General features: G+C 39.2%; 2 protein-coding genes across 3 annotated transcripts; one reads left to right on the forward strand and one right to left on the reverse strand.

The window, feature by feature from the left end:
• Nucleotides 1-998: 998 nt before the first annotated feature.
• Nucleotides 999-6,170, reverse strand: LOC117450907 (tubulin epsilon and delta complex protein 2). 2 transcript variants are annotated; one of them, XM_034088932.2, is made up of 10 exons: nucleotides 5,853-6,168; nucleotides 4,861-4,931; nucleotides 4,280-4,540; nucleotides 3,937-4,177; nucleotides 3,778-3,831; nucleotides 3,603-3,681; nucleotides 3,215-3,359; nucleotides 2,828-2,923; nucleotides 1,870-2,063; nucleotides 999-1,721 (listed from the first exon to the last, which is right to left on the reverse strand). In XM_034088932.2, the coding sequence occupies exons 1-10, from the start codon at nucleotides 5,954-5,956 to the stop codon at nucleotides 1,572-1,574; spliced, it is 1,395 nt and encodes a 464-aa protein (XP_033944823.1). In that variant the 5' UTR covers nucleotides 5,957-6,168; the 3' UTR covers nucleotides 999-1,571. The 2 variants fall into 2 exon arrangements, with proteins under 2 accessions (XP_033944823.1, XP_033944821.1); XM_034088930.1 differs by having other exon boundaries at nucleotides 3,937-4,540; nucleotides 5,853-6,170.
• Nucleotides 6,171-12,283: 6,113 nt separating this feature from the next.
• On the forward strand, nucleotides 12,284-17,111 carry hmox2b (heme oxygenase 2b). Its single transcript, XM_034088933.2, has 6 exons — nucleotides 12,284-12,456; nucleotides 13,620-13,728; nucleotides 13,855-13,972; nucleotides 14,067-14,558; nucleotides 15,008-15,131; nucleotides 15,222-17,111. Exons 2-6 carry the CDS (start codon nucleotides 13,652-13,654, stop codon nucleotides 15,347-15,349), a joined length of 939 nt encoding a protein of 312 aa, XP_033944824.1. The 5' UTR covers nucleotides 12,284-12,456; nucleotides 13,620-13,651; the 3' UTR covers nucleotides 15,350-17,111.
• Nucleotides 17,112-18,025: the final 914 nt, after the last annotated feature.

Genomic DNA, 18,025 nt, shown 5'->3' on the forward strand with positions numbered 1-18,025 from the left:
ACAACATGGCTGCACTCGAGTGGCGTGTGACTGTGTTTCTGATAAACAACAGAAACAGAGGATCTAGTCATTATGCTCCAGTTGTATTGAGGGGATTATGGGATGCTACAATGCATGATCTGTTTGGTGTTTCGAGACAAACCCTTCAGAGAAATGTTTTGTATATATATCTGAGAGCTATAATATATTGATGAAAAACAGTATAATATGGGACCTTTAAGACACAGATCATAATCTGGAGCTGAAATATCCATCTCCTTTTTATAACCTCTTGATTCCTCTACTCAGGGAAACATGCCATTTCTAGTTAGCATGCACTGAACCAGGCACCCAGGCATCCTTATGACTTAGCCGGCTTTGAGTATGCATGTCCCGTCTTTGTGTGTACATGAGGGTTTCTGCAGCAGGGCTCAAACACCCACGTCCTGCTGTGTGAACCCAGCGCCACCTGTCGCCCAGTCTGGCACAGCCCCTGCCATTCACACATCATCTGTGGGCACGAGCCTTTTGGGCCTCTTCAGGACTTCTCGCATCTCACATACGCCTTCATAACAGGTGTGGCGGGCAAATTCACGACTAGTAATTTTCTCAGATCGCAGAGACATCATATTGGCCACATACGTGTTATATATCGTTCAATGTATGCCAGATTATGAAAGTCTGCAAGGAAAGCAAACATGTCATATGGAGAAACATTATGGTAGAGTATTGGGGGTTCACAGTGCAATAAAACACATTGAAAATGTTGCAGGTCAATCTCGTAGCTAGAAACTAACAAATACAATCATTTGCAATGTGAATTCTTCAGAAGGCCTGATTTAACAGACAGTAGGAAGACATTTGAACACATGGCAATGAGCCTGAAGTCATGGCATCTCTGCTGCTTTCCATGAAATTAAGGATTAAAAAAAAAAGAAATCTTTGTTTCTTTACTTCACTTTATTCCACAGACCAGCAGGCCAGCAGGCCAGCAGTCAAGCGGCACACAGATGAGTCCATTTAAAAATAATTGTTTGTATTTAATGAGAAATCTTATTTCCACATGTAATTCTAGGTCACACATTGGATCAAAATTGCAATCCACATTTTCAAAACAAGTGATTAACATTAGACCCCTGCTAGTGAGTTTGATGGTCAGTTCTTCTGTGAGTGAGCGCCCCCTGCTGGTACAGTAAGTGTTCTATTACAGACCATGGGTTCAGTTTTACCATTAGCCATTATTCTAGTTTTTTTTTTTTTTACACTAACATTTTTACAACATAATGTTTTATCAAAATATAACTTAAAACTATTTAGAAAAATAAATCCTACACTATCTAAATAAAAAGTACTAATTTAAATATTCCGATTCGGAGTATAAAGTTAATGTTTGATTTATTTACATCTTAAAATAACAATATATTAAGCAGATACAACTAATATGTTTTACTTTTAAGGTCTGTGCCCAAGTAGTTATATGTTTGGAATGTTGTGTATTGTGACTGCATTATGCTAAGAGGTAATATTTTATTTGTCTTATGTGTAAAAGAAGATAAACAGTAGATTTCATGAACAGGTGTAATGTACTCTGGTCAGTCAGGCTCAGAGTCCAGGACTATGGCAGGGAAACGCTCCCCCCCTTCCCCCAGCAGGGAGTACATGCCTCTCAGCACACTGAGGTCGGGACATCCAGGCCCAGGTACAATAGATGAAAGCTGAGGGGACAGAGTGTCCAACAGAGCCTGTCATAAAGAACAAAAGACTGTCAATACATACAATACATTTAGAAGGTATTGACTATTACTCAGAACAGAATGCACAGACTTTCTTATCATTAGCACGATTCAGCATATAATTCAAGTTTTTTCACTTAAAGCAAACAACTCTCACCTGCTCAATGTAAGTCTCCTGTTGCAGCAGTGCCACCCTCATTCTCAGATTCTCCAGTTCTCTGAGCTCTGCCTCTGATGTGTAGGTTATAGTCAGGGGCAGGGGTGCCATTATCCCATCGCCCCACACACAATTTTCCCCAGTGGGGCAAAGACAACCTCCCTCTGGCCTCCATCGATCCCATGCTTCCCACTCTGACGGAAAATATGGTTATTTTTAGAGCGTGAGCGTGAGCAACCGTACACTAAAACGTTTTTCTGCTCTGCTGCCTCAGCTTTAAATAGCTAGGCCCTGGCCTAGCCACGTCAGGATAGACAGCTTTAAAACCCCACAGTCACAGGGAAGGGATCTATCGAGGCACTGAGGTTTCACTGCGGCTCCGTTTTCATTTTCCATACTCCAAGATGGAGCGGCTCCATTAGCTCGTTAGCACGCTAAATTGCATTTTTCAAATGCTGTTAGAATGCAATAAACGATGAATCCCTCTCTGATATAAAAATACTCGCTGAAAGGTGGATATGGGATGCTAGATTGGATGCTCATGGTCACAACACAAAATGGAGGTATGTTGGCTAACCAGGGAGCTAGAAATGACTAGAAAGTTCTTTCTCACACTTGCTTTAGCAACATACTTTTGCTGCACTTGAGCTATAACTGATAAACATCAACAAACGTTGCTTCCTGAAGGTGATACGGTCATTTGAGTGGTGTGAATGGAAAATACCTGGGCATTCAGCTTCATTATAACAGTATCGTTGAAGGTTTTGCATATTAGAGCATGTTACAGACAGTAAGACCTTCTGACACTTGGATATTATATCTGACAACACAGTTTCATCATTTGTCTAACCATGTCCTTTTAATTATGCAAGTCAATGTTTTGAAATATCTTATTTCAATATTTTATTTTTATTTCTGCTTAAAACCATCTAGTTTGATGAACAGGATGAATTCCTACCTTCTTTTGCTTGGTGTGCAGAGTTCTGGAGCTGATCTGCTACCACCAACAACCTCTCAAGTTCCAGACAGGAGTCATACTGGTTTGCTTTAGAACCTAGACAGAAAAAAACAACTTCATTAGCAACAATATTACAGGATATATTGGAGTTGACTGGTTTAATTGTACAGTAATTAGTCTCATGTTGGTAGTCAGTGCATCTCAATTGCTCATTCCAGGGTCCTGAGTATGATTGGCAGAAGATAAATCGGTCCAAACAGCTTTCACAAAATCACTTCCTGCCAACTTCCTGTGCAGTTTCCTCTAAAATTAACATTTTCTAACACAATCGCCTTCATTCCTCTACTCCTATTTTTGTGTGTTTGCATGCGTCATCTGTTCTTTTACCTTGCTCCGTGGCTACTCCTAGCGTCTGTTTGCCCAGAAACTCCTCTGCCTGCCTGTGCTGGGTGAGGTCATGCCCTTGGTGAGTCAGTCTTGCGACCAAAACCCTGGTCTGATCCGGGCAACCACATGGCCAATCCTTAGGGAACTAGAGTGGTCAGAGAGGTCAAAGAAAATACGCCAGGTATGAGATGGATTACAGGAAGAAGTGTATTAATAAAATGTATACAGGCTCTGAGAGACATATTCTGACAATGTCTTATAGCTGGGTGGAATTATAACTAAACGTTACACTAAAGCATATTACCAACTCAACATTACACTACATGGAAAACATGTACGAGGCTTCTCAGACCATTTTGAAAGGCATCACTACAAAGAGGAAGGATACCAAAGCTGTCATTCTCTCCATGAAGTGACTCCTCCCTGACACAGGTTTCCTTTGTAGGGCAACGATTTTGTCCCATAACCTAAAAATAATGTAGATAGGAAGAATTAGTGATCAAAGAGAAACTGTTGAACCAGTTGTAAAATGATCACAATAGTATCAGACTGATTTTGGCAACCTGTTTTGTTTGCTTCTTAGAGGTTTCCATGTTGCTGTTTGATCAGAAGCTTTCCTGCCATGAAGCAAAGGCGTAAAGAACAATTATAATAGCACAGCAAACAAAGGTTGGTTAAAGATAAGTGTGGTTTCTTCATAGTCCAGTTGTGTAAAAATATACCCTTTCTGTGGAGGTAAACTGTGAGCTCCAGACTCCAATCTATGTGAAACAGGCACTGTGTTATGTGAATGAGTGGAAAGAGCTGCAGCTGTGCCCAGGTCAGTCCCACTCAGCTCATTGCTTCTTATAGTTTTGTTTTTTGAGTGGAGGGTCGAGGTGTGTAACTGACCCCGGGCTAGTGAGCCAGACGCTGAGACAGCCTGCTGTGATGCCCTTGCTGCCTGATGATGCACAATCCCAGCTGAAGAGACAGAACAGTTCATGATTATGTTTCTATTAATTCTGGTTTTGCACTGTCCAGGATGGTAGCTATGTGAAGATTTTGAGTTGAACACCAACGTACCAGGCTTTCTGTGATCTTTTCTGTCAAGACTGGCTGATTTAGAGGTAGATCTGGCGGTTTTCTGGTTTCCTTTAGGAGCTGTAGAAGCCTGCATTCCCTCTTTCGATGTGACAGCTGAAGTGCTGGATGCCTTTCGACATGCAGATTGTTTGTTTGAGTCTTTTTTAGAAGACACTGTGCCAGTGCGGACCCGAAGAGCTTTCTCCAGTGCTCTCTCAAGCAGTTCCATTTCTTCTTTCTCCACGGGTGAGGTAACTGTATCTGAAAAGAGCAGCATGCAAACAAATGGTTACATTTGAGATATTTTAGTATTTAACCTGAACCATTACTACCTGTATGAAAAGAATGATAGACTTGTCTATTATATTGAACAGGCACACATTTGCACACGACAGCTCTGCTTTCTTGACTTAGCTGTATTAATCTAAAATTAACAATCTATATTTTCCTAGGTTACAAGTGAGGTTGTACCCCGTTATTTGTATTTGACAACAGCATTGCCTTCAATGCTAGCTAACTCATTGACAGGTTTGATATCTGTAGATTAATAAGCATTGTGCCTGAGAAATACTTTGTTTTACCTGGAGCAGCGTCATCTGCAAATTCTGACCAGGATTCTGACTCATCAGTGCCCATCTTTGGTTGTGGTGTTCTGCAAGAAAATACTTCATATGAATACACACTCAAAATAATAAGGAGCCAGTTAAGCAAACAAAGGAAACAATAACACAGTATATAATACTAAATATAATGTTAAAAATTGTATATGAACAACCTACTCTTGAAGCTCAGTTAAAAATGTGAGTTTTAGTGTAACCAAGCAAACCTTCCACTTATAATTTTTATTCAAGCTTTCATAAAATGGTCTCCTAATAAAAGTAAAGGCTACTGCATGCAGTTTACCACTAATCCTACAGTAAATGCATTTTTAAGCTAGATATCAATTTGTGAGAGTTTAAAAATCATATTGGAATACATTGGCCAATATGAATGGTTTTTAAATAAACAATTTTTTTTGACAAAGTTCATGAATATGTATTATTAAAGAACAGTGACCAATATGCTCCGTGCTCTGAGTTTTGTGGATTTTTAGCTGTTGCGTAGAAACATTTGTAATATGCTCATATTCTCAATGTATTAATAGAGGTTACGTCACAATGACTATCCCAATAACCAAGCATTTCGTTAGCCCTGTGTTTTTCAATGGGATACTATCAGTGCTGGATAAGGCTCTACTGAGATTTGAACCCTAAATCTCCTGTTTACTAGACAGGCGCTTTAACCAACCCACAGCGCCGGATGGATTCTCAATTGCACAGATGTTTAATTTGTTTAATCAAAGTTTGGATTTTAACATGATTTATAATGTAATGACTTCGTTGAATCTTTCAGAAAACCTTAACAACTGATCCAAAGCAGGTATAATGCACGAGAGGCATTCAAACGTAGGACAAGCGGACTGATATGTAGTTGTAAACTTAAAATGAGTTTGTTTTGAATTAGAGTCTGGCGAGTTCAATTTAAATCCTGAGCCCTGAGGCAGTGGTGAATGACTCAGATTTACAGTACTTACAAGGTCTGTAGTATTTCTCTGTAGTGTTGAATATTGTGGTTAATCTTGGCTTGTTCATATTTGCAAGATTTGATAGCTTGCTCAATCATGGACAGCAGAGACATGTTTGTCTCTGGGAGTCGCAGCGTGGCGACCAATGCTCCGCCGTGACAACACGAACCAAACCCGTAACAAACTACGAAGAGTTTACTAAAAGTGCCAATTCGTCACAAAGGTGCGGAATCTCACATTCGTTCCATATCATTCCATACAAACAACGACATTACTCTAGCTTTTTCGTGCTGTCCCGCGAAATAGAAAACATAGCGGATGCGGAAGTAATTTGGTGAGTACCAAAGTATTTGTGTAGCGTTGTTCAAAAAGTTACATCATACTAATAAAATACTTCTTACAAGCAAGCTACTTGTAGCAAATAAATACAAAATGTGTTTTTATTAACTAAACACGATCAAAAAAGTTTTAAATATACTCTCAAAAACACATTTTTTACTTCTCGCGAGAAGTGGAGTGGTTACCAGGGACGCTGTGCATTCATGGCGGTCACCGCAGCGAGTTCACTGAAAGTTTGGAAATTAGCTCATTATGTTAAGTGACGTCAATATGAAGCCTATTCCGAGCAACACATTTTTAAAAAGTGATGTTGATGTTCCCACCAGAGAGAACTTGTACAAAACGGCAGTACAATAGAAAGACTTTGTTTGGACCTTTTATTATAGTAAAAGTAATGCTACAATTAAGTGTCATAACATGTAAATAACCACCTACCAATGATAACACTCTTTTTCATTTGGATTCAAATGAACATTTATATATTTAGAAAATTGCTGCTGTTCCTTTAGGTTACAAGTATTAAAACAGAATAACATTAATTATATGATTACTTACTGTTATTTGCTGTTTTATCCAAGCAAACAGTGGGGTAAATGGATAGTACTAACTAAGTAGCAGTATTAGGGTAGTAATGCACAACTTATTAGTGTATCCTCCTTATGTTGTCCATGCACAGTGAAATCATAACATTTGTGAACTCATTGAGGGAGTAATGACTTCACAGTAATCGGCATTGCTTTCTTAATTAACAACACTGCTTGACCTGAGATCATGCTCCGCACTCCAAATAGTATTATTCCACAGTATACTAGCGTCAATTAGAAAAATGAGTTATTAGCAGACATGATAAATAAATGTCTGCTAAATGGTCTGTTTACAATGATAAGCTTTTATAAAAGCAGAAACGTTGGCTTTTAAAGAACAGGTGTGTAAGTAATAATGTATTAGCGATTGTTTCGCCCACTCAGCATGTACAATCCTGGTATTCCAACATGCTGGTTTACTGGCTTGTCAAATGAAACAAAGCCATCATTAATGTCAGTTTCACCTATGCATTTTCTGCAAAGGTCTATATTCGTTTATTTGTTGTGCATGCTCTCTACCATAATATAGGAAGTAAAACTTTAAACAAAACAAACATTTCCTCTCATGCCACCAATTAGTGTTACCGTTTTAACAATTCTGGTGAAACTATTACAAATAGGCTACCGGGATTAATAAGAGTTGTGAGGACAGGAGGCGAGGCCGAGCCCCGCGGACTGCACTCTCTCTCTCTCTCTCTCTCTCTCTCTCTCTCTCTCTCTCTCTCTCTCTCTCTCTCTCTCTCTCTCTCTCTCTCTCTCTCTCTCTATGCTCCGTATCAGCTTATCGCTGCACGGTGCAGCTCAGCGTCTCTCTCTCTCTTTCTACACACAGCGGATCCGCTGCCCGTTTAAAAGCCTCATCTTTGTCAAACTTTCTTATGTTCTTTCTCTAACACGTAATGAAGGTTATTAAGCGTTTTAGCTCCTGTGTTGTTAATATTGACCGCCATTTCCTTTATGAAGTGAAGCAGCCTCCCTATCAGTGTCCTCACGCTGTCTTCACATCCCCGGACCAGTGGCGGTTCTAGACCAATTTGACTGGGGGGGCCACTGGGGGGCCAGTTATTTTCTGTGGGGGGCACAATAAATGCAGGACGAAAAAGAGAACTAGACAGTATGAAGTAATTGCGCATACGAAAACAATGCAATACAGTTATTGGTATTTGTTTCAGTACACTTATTTATTTCAGATAGATCTTATAGTTATTACTGTTAGCTTCCGCTTAAGTTATAGTGCAATGTTTGCACTAACACCATATTTATATAAAATTAAAGGCAATGAACAGTTACATCTCTACTTTACATAAGGGTGTCTGCACAATCTCACATTACAGCAACAAAATCCTGCGATGTTTGGCAAACCGAGTACCAGAAAATATACATTTAAAAAATAAAAAAAAACGTGTCATTGTTAGGGGGGCCCCCTAGAACCGCCCCGGACCCGGACCCCCAGACTCGGAGGAGCACAGGGATGTCAGTATTGTTTATGAAGCAGGGTATAGAAAGTAGCTACATTATTGAAATGAAAATACTATTTATTTACTTTTACGAACAGTGAGCTGCTGGGCAGCTGCAGCATGTGTATTGCAGGACATGTGTAAGCGTGCAAGCGTCTTTGAGTTGTAGAAAAGTGCTATAGACCTATAGGCTATAAATATAATGTATTATTATTATTATTATTAGGTTATGTCCTATGTGTTGGACATGTGTAGTTGGACTCTGTCTCACAGGCAGGTTGCAGTGTAACATCAGAGGAGACTGGGCCAATTGTACATTCTCAAACTGCACCACTTAGAACTAACTAAACAATGCATAGATTATTTTTATATAATTGTATTCAATAACTGTAAGAAATTAAACAGTATGAAGTGATATGTAAATAGGAATAGAGATTTGACTTAATGTTTTCATAAATATATTTTTCTCCCAGTTTGTCATGGGACTTATTTTTACCCTCTCAAAGAACCGGAATCGAGAACCGAAAATAACCGGAATCGAAAATCAGAACCGGAATCGTTAAAATCCAAACGATATCCAACCCTATGTGTGATGCAGTAAAATCTTACCGCTCACTTACGTTAGCGGTGTCGTAAAAACCGAGGGAACATTTAAAATACGATGGCGAAGAAGAAGATTCCAGTGGCCCCAATTTTTGTCCATTCTGGACAAGTGAAAAATGTATTCGGACAAGTAAATTGCCAAACTCACTTGTCCATGGACAAGTACTCTCTAAAAACTTTTTCTCACAATGAATTCAATTTCATTTCAATTAATCTGCTAATCTGAATCTTGCTTATCCTGCAGCTATCAGAGAACTGTCTTTATTGATCTAAAATTAATCAAGTTCAGAGAACTTTTACAATTCAAATCAGTGTAATGCAGACCCTTAGCTAAACAGTTAAACCACCAATTATTGTTTTCTGTTGTATCTCATGGACTTTGCCCTGTTTTGATGTTTCCCTCAGTCACATGTGTTCAGCCTCATCAATTGCCATGGTGTCATCAAAAGCTTCAGATCACATGTGCTATCTCACAGAGTGGTGAAATAGACCTCCTGGTGCAATTCTTATGAGGCGTGTTTATGTGAGTGTTTTTGATGCAGCATTTGAAAGGCCATCTGTACCTCACATATGGGGTCCTCAGCAGAGCAGAGTGACAAACAAACCCAAATGTTAGTTGCCAAATTTACATATTTGTGAGGTTCTCATATGGAGAAATCGCTATCCACTATGATATGAAGTTTGTCAACATTTCCCCCATCAGAGTTTATTAGGCAAAGTCTCTCTCCCCCCCCCCCCCCATATCCTACTATTGATCTCAATCAGTAGCACAGAACCATTTCCCAAAGCAATTTAATGTAATTGCAACAGCTTGCCGGCCCTGTTGGAGGGAAGTGAATGTTGTTGTTAGCTGACCCCCCCCCCCCCCCCCCCCTCACCAGCTTCCAGCGGGGGGGCTGCATCCGAGCATCTGACACTCCAGCCGGCTGCCAGATAAATATCCGGCTCTGAGAGTGACACACACATCCACTACACACATCCACTTTATCTACTTAATATGCATGTACGCCAACCACAGACACTTTTGCACACAAACCCAACACACACACACACACACACACACACACACACACACACACACACACACACACACACACACACACACACACACACACACACACACACACACACACACACACACACACACACACACACACAGGTATTTAAATAGAGGCTGCATACAATCATTAGCCGATGGACAAATCTGCTCGGCAAACAAACTACCTCATACATAATTCATTAACAGCATGTGTGAATCATTTGAACATAAAAATACCTGAAAAAAACATTTTAAACTATGATCTGTAATTGGCAGAACACTCAAACAGCATGATGTAAATGAGATAACATACAGTAAGCTTGTTTTGTTTGTCCCCAAGGGTCAGGCAACTAACCGGACAAGACTGCAGGCTCATAGTTGTTTTTTTAAGGGCAGGGACAGGATGACCACCTGTTGATCGGGGAGCACTCATTGTAATTACTCAGCACATTGTGTTCACAGTACTGTGTCAAGTTTATTACATGCCCAATGCTGCCCCTTTCACCTGCCCACATGTCACATCTACAATGTATTTGTTTCTTTAGGTTTTTAGATGTGTTTGAGCCAACAACAGGCATTTGGAAGTGAGAATGGTTGTTAATCTATAAGGCAAACCCTTTAGTTATTGTTTTTTATTTTTAAAATAGCTTTATCTTTTCTTTTTCTTGGTCTTTGATTCTGCCGACTTATACATTTTAATTTGTAAAGCAACAGAGAAATAACTATACCAAATAACAAAATGCTTTGTTATGTCAAACAGCTATCTACTGAAGTGTTCAAAAACAAAGAGAGTCAGTCTGTTTCAGCTTCAAATATGTTGATGTTGTTCTCAGGTATTCCTGTGGACAACAACAACATTTGAGAGACTCACAAAGGCTCCCTTTACACTGACACTCCATAAATAAAAACGAATGAGCAGATTAAACCGAACAGCATAGTGGAGATAATTGTTATTATAACATTGGTGTGTGGTTATGTAAGAACTAACAGCTTTGTGATCATTTTGGTGAAGCCTTGGAGAGCAACAAAGGGTGTTGCCAAGGGGTAATTTGATTGGAATTAGGAATATTCAATTTCAAATGTCCTTTTCAAGAATGATTCATTTGTTTTATTAAAAGAAAGAGCTATTGCATAATATAGGCTAAAATCAAACACATAGTATAATTTGTTTGCTTTTAATATGAAACATTACATAAACTACATCTAAGGTAAGCCAAAAAACAATATTTGATTGTGCTATTTGTTCTGAATATTAAATACTGTTTGTGAAGCTGCAACTTGACAAACCATGTTCTGTATTTGCTTGGTGCGAATGTCATCTTGTGGTTATTCTCTTCTCGTCGGCTGATGTTTGGGGTTTTGGGGATAATTTAGATTTGTTTTCACTTCTTGTGATGTATTACATCTTATGCAATGTTACCAGTAATAAACCAGCAAACTAATGCAAAAAACTACATGTAAACTAGCACACTTTGTACTCATTGTGTTGATTTTACAAACAGCTGAAGGTTGTTTTAGGATGGATCAATGAATGGCTCTCAACAACATGAAGCACTTATGTTTGACACATGACAATTGTTACATTAAACTCAAGCCCAATGAGATTTAGAAGATATTAACTATGCTTTTAGTTTCTATAACAATTTTCACTTCCCCTGCCTTAGCAGGATTTCCCTAAATCGCCAAAAGGTTGCTGCATCTGTTTATCTAGGTCTCAAGTGACCACCATTTGAATGTCTACATTGGCTTCCCATCCAATTTAGGATCCGGTTAAAGATTCTTGTTATCATGTTAAGAACCTTGCATGATTAGGATCATGCCTCCTAAAAGCCACCACCACCTCTGCTACATAGCAGCAAGACAAACAGACATAGTGGTCAAGTCTCATTGTGTTGTTGTTGTCTATCTCTTTGTGTTTGTTTGTCCTATTTTCATTGTTTCAAGTTAAATCAAACTTTATTTAGACCTCACTTTTCATACACAAAAGATAACACAGAGTGCTTCACAAACCAAACAAACAATCAAAAGAAGATGTCAAAGTATTTTCATTGTAATTGTTAGTGTCTTTATTGTTTTTGTTTGTGTCTCTTTGTGGTTGTTTTGCCTATAGTCATTGTGAGTGTGTGTTTGTCTCTTTGTTGTCTTTTCGACTCTCATTGTGATTATTTTGCCCTTTCATAGTTCTGAGTCTCTTTGTCACTTCACAGAAACACATGATGTCCTGGTGGGTACGTTTTGTGCTTGCATTATCCTTGGTTGTTACTGATAGCAGGCATTAGAAAAAGGAGACTTTTGAAGTTGTAGCTTCTTCTTTTTGAAACTCTTTCAAATTTGGACTTTTAAAACGCAGATAAATACCGGTTTTTGCTGAGTAGTTTATTTTGTATGTGTTAATGTTTATGTCTGCATTGTATCCTAGTGATATAGGCAGAAGAAATAGCTGTCCTCAGCATTTCCTGCAGCAGAGAAGCACCTGACCGCAGCCGGAGCTTACAGTGAACACAGATGAGTGGACGTGCAGTTCCGTGGCGTCCTGGATCCAAGCCTGATTTGTACTTAACCGGACTGCTCTGCACTGTAGTGGGGTGAAGGTTTGTAACGTCAATATTATACCAAAGCAATGTAACTCGTTAATATATAATTTCATCTGTGACTAAACGTGTCGAGACTGCATTGGAATGTAACGCCGCTCGTCAAAACAAATCTCAAGTTTGTTAGGCTAGTTGAAATGCTAGCTAGCTGTTAGCAAAGTTAGCTAGCGTCCTCCAGCAAAGTTAGCTGTTGTTGTCAAAATGATGCTCCGAGCAAGTTAGATGACGTTACCGCCAGGAGTACCAAACATAGCATGTGTTGCGTATCTCGATGAAAGATGGCTTTAGATAATGATTTCTGATCACATTGAGACACTGAAATGTTTTAAATCACTTCATTAACTCGTTTATCACAACACCAGCTGCATTTGTGAATTAAACGCCAGGAGGCCTGTGCTGCGGTTTTAGTAGATGGGCTGATGTATGTCTGTCTGTTTGTTCACGTAGTTGACGCCCTGGTGTTGTTTTAAGCATTTCCTATCAACTTTCAGTTGCATATTGCCTTGAGTAAATGAGGTGGATGCAGCTAACTTAAGTTAACTGGCAGAAGAAGCTTTTATTTGACCATCATCTCAGGAACAATAGCTGCAGTGAAACGGTTTGGGGAGATATTAGCCCCCCTGTTTCTTATTAGACCTCTACTGCTTTGAGGGTAAGAGATGAATACATATTGTTGTTGAATAAACATTGCTGAATCTGAAATGAAAGCCTTCATTTGATGATTATGGACCTGATGATTAGACTTTATTCATCTCAAATTGTTTTTATTTTATATTGAAAGGCAGTAAACTGTGATAGTGTTCGTCATCATTATGTTGTTTTCACAAATTATTATCAATGCACTGTAAATGTTGCTCCAGTGTGTTTTTATTGTTTTGGTACACAATCCCTCAGATCCCTCAGCCTGATGTTGTTTCCTTGTTTATCCAAAAACGGTTGTGCAATCTTGACCCAAGTGTCATTACGACAGCAGTTACTTGGCATAGGTCATACTAATAATACATTAACCACAATTTAATATTGTATATGCCCTTCCCACAACTGTTCCAATATACTAAAAATATATTTGTCAAGGTTTATTTGTGATTAAACTTATATATGACTGATGCCATATAGTTTGATTGTAAATATGATGTTTATTTGATATCTTTTACTGATTCTAGGGTGAACTAACTGGCAGAAAGGAACACTGCTGATGTCAGCAGACAAGATGGCGACAACAGCTAGTGCAAATGGAGCAGGGCCTGTAAATGAAGGAAAAGACACCCTCAGGTTAGTCTCCCACTAATGTTCTAACACAATTACCTTTTTGAAAGAGTGAAATATGATTACAAAATAACCATGTTTGTTGTTGTGATCCTGTCAAACGTTAAAATACAAAAAAAATTCCCCCCCAAGTTCTGAGGATCTGTCTGAGCTGCTGGCAGCAGGGACCAAGGAGGTTCACGAGAAGGCCGAAAACACACAGTTTGTGAAAGACTTCCTCAAGGGTCGCATCCGCAAAGAGCTTTTCAAGGTCAGAAAAAAGAAAATCAGAAATAAAAATAATACAATATTTGTAGGTAAATCGAAAACTGTAAGTACTATTGCTTTTGTTCTTGCTTCCCTAGCTTGGTGCCGTTGCTCTCTACTACACCTATACCGCCATGGAGGAGGAGATTGAAAGGAACAAGGACCACCCCCACTTTGCCCCCCTATATTTCCCCACAGAGCTGCATCGCCGCGAGGCCCTGGCCCGTGACCTTGAGTACTTTTACGGACCTGACTGGCAGAGCGAGGTCAGCTGCTCCCCAGCCGCCCAGCGCTATGTGGACCGTATTCATGAAGTAGGGCAGGAGGACCCCGTGCTGCTGGTATCCCACGCTTACACTCGCTATATGGGTGACCTGTCAGGGGGCCAGGTGCTGAAGAAGGTGGCGCAGAGAGCCATGAAGCTGCCACCCACAGGGGAGGGCCTGGAATTCTATACGTTTGATGGCATCCATAGTGCCAAAGAATTCAAGCAGCTGTACCGTAGTCGGATGAACGTGCTGGTTCTGGACGGGGATACAAAGAAGAGGCTGGTGGCCGAGGCTGTCAAGGCCTTCCAGTTCAACATGGAGGTGAGAGGCCAGGGACAAGGAATGGTGGTTGGAGAGATAGAGGAAATAAGAAATGTTGGCTATGTCTGGAAACACTAGTGGGTGGTATTTTCCCTTCAATTTGTTCTAAATGGATATAAATGTAACACATGTTGTTAAATAAGCATAAGGATGTTATATAATCATATCAAATGCAGGACAAACTGTATGGCAGCCTGCGATAACAGCAACTATTGTATTGTTGTCCAAAGAATCTATATATTGTACTTTATTGAGCTCAGGGTGTAATTGGCTTTTGTTGGCAATTTCTTACTTTAAACTATTGCAGTATTGAATTTCATCAGTGTGTGGTTAATGAGGATTTGTTCAGGTGTTCATTCACAGGCTGTCTGCTATTGTTTTATTCATGAACAATTTCTTGATTATTGAGTATTCAACAAGCTTAACACACTTTATGTTTGTGCTGGCAGGTGTTCGATGAGTTGGAAGAGATTGGTAAAACCATCCAGGAGGATGTTTTAGATGCTGGCATGCCCGTCCATGGAGCAATGGGCGGAGACATCAGCAAATGTCCCTACTATTCTGCCAAAATGGGTATGCTTTTACATTTCTCTTTGCAGAATTCTTTCCATGAAAAAGCTTTAAAAAAGTTTTGGTGAGGTAAGCTTGTTCTCTGTGTCACAGCGGCGGCGGGCGGATCAGAATACGCCTGTCAGCTCGCCATGGCCGTACTGCGACACCCGACGGGACAGGTCCTGTGCGCTGCTCTTGCTGCTGCTCTTGCGGGATTTGCTGCCTGGTATCTGATGTGATGCTGCCGTCACCGTGCTGCTGGGAGAACAACGAGAAAAAAGGGAGGACAGTAAGGGGAATACAAAAATCCCTCAGGTTGTAGACCATTTCCTAGTTTCTTACAAACATTCTGAACGGGTCCAGGCTTATTTAATGATACTTAAAGGAATTAAACTTGGATCTGTTCCTTGGAATTCTGATATAATGACCATAAATATGTCATCTCCATCCATCCATCCAGCTACAACTTGTTAAAATGTATCCTCTATTGTTTTAAATGTGCTACCTCCTCTGAACTGTCCCTCCAACCTTTGTCCTTCCAGTGAGTTTTGTCCTATCTGAAGATATTCTGAAGCTGCCTTCTCCTTTTGTCATGGAAGCTCACTAGTATTGATTTCGCCCCAATTTTAAATGAAACTGAAACATATTACAACATACTATGCACATGTTATGAATGAGTTTAATGGCTCAGTGTGTTCTTGCTGGGCAGATTGCTGTGGTGGTTTTGAATGAAATCTTTGTGTTGGTGCAATAAAAGATCTCAAATTGTACTTCCTGACATGAATTGAAGTTCCAAAGATAATGTGAAACGCAGTGCATTGCACTGTTGTTATTCTTTCTTTTTAATTCATCTAATTATCCAAAAATGGCCTCCAATGTTTCTAAAACATTTCTATAAGTGGACCTAATTCTTAAAAAAATAGCACAACTTTGACAAGCTTATGATGGATACGAGTGAATACACCTGAAAATGGACTCTACTAATGCATGTTCAAATCATCTTGTATTTATAAACAAAAACTGCCTGATGTTGGTTTGAATGCATCGCTTAAGTCCAAGATGAAGTATTAATCGATGATTCAGTTTTCTGCCACAGAAGCTTATATCATAGGAAAGGTGAATATGATAATGGTTAAGTCTAAAGATGTTAAGGTTTATTATGAACTACCGCAGGTTAGGTCCTTCAGCAGCTCACCTCTTGTGTAAGCATCCATTTGTTATGGATAGATACACCAGTGTGCATCATCACTAAAACAAAGTCACATTTTGTTTGTACTCCTATTTTTTTGGAACACCATTCCAAGTAATGCTCATTGTGCTTTGTGTACTGTATGCAGTGTTATTGCACTGTTCTGCAATTGAAGTTGAATATTTATCCTGACACATTAATGACATTTTATTAACTTGGCATCATCTTCCAAGCTGTTTCCTCTTTTCGTAGTTTAAAAATGTTTGACGCACAGTGTCAACGGAAACCTGCTTAAAACAAAATGTCTACCAGGTTCCTGTGCTGTGTGTGTTTTGCACACGATGTACTGTATGGTGTACAGTATTCTTTAACTAGCAGTCATTCAGATTTGACCTGGCATGTATCCCAAGTGATAATGTGTTTTTTATCTGAGCGTCTCAGGTTCATGTTGTAGTCAGATGGAAATACAATGCCTTTCCTTTTGACTGTTATACTCCTGTAGTTCATTGTCCATGTTTTATTTAATCAAATTTTTGCCAGTGTCAAAATGCTTCAGTATTTTTGGACGAACTTAGGGAAGGCTTACTTGAATCTCAGAAGTACAGTTGTTTTGGTCATTGTTAAACCTTAGATATAGAAGATGGGATGCTTGACTAATTCATGTTGATTTAGATTTCTATTGCATTTCAATAACTCTGCTCTTAATCACTTTGTGTATCTAAATGCTTTATAGTGTTTTGACACCCCATGGCTGTTGAATGAAATACATTCTGTTTTCCTGCTCAAGCTGAAATAAAGGTGATCCATTTGGACTGGTTTATTTATTAAAAGTACTTGTTTTTTATAATAACAATACACGTCTTAATGATTATGTTGTGCCATTATGTAGCACCATCATTAGGTACAAATATCCATCTAAAAGTATCTATCCAAAAACTGGATAGATACTTTGTGATTTGGTGAAGTACATTTTATGTTGGATATTCGACAGCCATTCACATGTGATCAGTCACTCAGTTACAGACACTGTCAACAGTCGGAGAAGGTTAACTGACGGTCAGCTCACATCTGAGTTAATACCAGGTTTCCTTTAAGGGACCATCGATAAATTAAACTCTGAATGACACAAAGTGTTAGTCAGTGTTATTTTCAATTGCTTTGTGCTAATGTGTCTCAATTATTTAAATTGATGCAAAAATCTATTCTAATGAAGGCGTCGAACGTAGCACACCTTTTTATGATTAGTGATGCTTCATGAATGAATTAAAACATATTTTAGTAGACCATGTTTCAGCAGAAAGCTTACACATCTTCCGGCACAGACTAAAAACTCATCTCTTTCGACTCCACTTTGAGCAATAACATTACTAACAGAGCACTTATATACTAATAAAGGGCTGGCTTATCTCAAGCTAGTTAGTAGCACTTGAAATGTTTGGCTCTATGAAACCTGATGTACTTATATGATTCTGTCTTCTTCAAAGTTTGTATCTTCTTGGTCGAATGCACTTCTTGTAAGTCGCTTTGGATAAAAGCGTCAGCTAAATGCAATGTAATGTTTCAAAAGCTTTCATGTCATGAGACCCAGTTACTCCAGAAAAGAATAAATCGATGCAAGTCCTACTGTTCCAATGTAGATATACAACTCTGCATTTGCGGTCATAAGTTAACTTAAATGACATGGAGGCTATTGAAAAGACTACACTTTTCTCAGAGGAACTGTTGA

Source organism: Pseudochaenichthys georgianus, chromosome 8 (genome assembly GCF_902827115.2).
Source record: "Pseudochaenichthys georgianus chromosome 8, fPseGeo1.2, whole genome shotgun sequence".
NCBI classification, from domain to species: domain Eukaryota; kingdom Metazoa; phylum Chordata; class Actinopteri; order Perciformes; family Channichthyidae; genus Pseudochaenichthys; species Pseudochaenichthys georgianus.

Excerpts from the sequence above, each read along its gene's own strand:
- hmox2b (XM_034088933.2), top strand. The coding sequence starts at position 13,652 with ATGTCAGCAGACAAGATGGCGACAACAGCTAGTGCAAATGGAGCAGGG. Across the intron at positions 13,973-14,066 it reads TCCGCAAAGAGCTTTTCAAG|CTTGGTGCCGTTGCTCTCTA; the intron begins GTCAGAAAAAAG and ends TTGCTTCCCTAG. Across the intron at positions 14,559-15,007 it reads CCTTCCAGTTCAACATGGAG|GTGTTCGATGAGTTGGAAGA; the intron begins GTGAGAGGCCAG and ends TTGTGCTGGCAG.
- LOC117450907 (XM_034088930.1), bottom strand. The coding sequence starts at position 5,956 with ATGTCTCTGCTGTCCATGATTGAGCAAGCTATCAAATCTTGCAAATAT. Across the intron at positions 3,832-3,936 it reads AGTTTACCTCCACAGAAAGG|GAAAGCTTCTGATCAAACAG; the intron begins GTATATTTTTAC and ends GCTTCATGGCAG. Across the intron at positions 2,924-3,214 it reads AGGAGTAGCCACGGAGCAAG|GTTCTAAAGCAAACCAGTAT; the intron begins GTAAAAGAACAG and ends TTTTCTGTCTAG.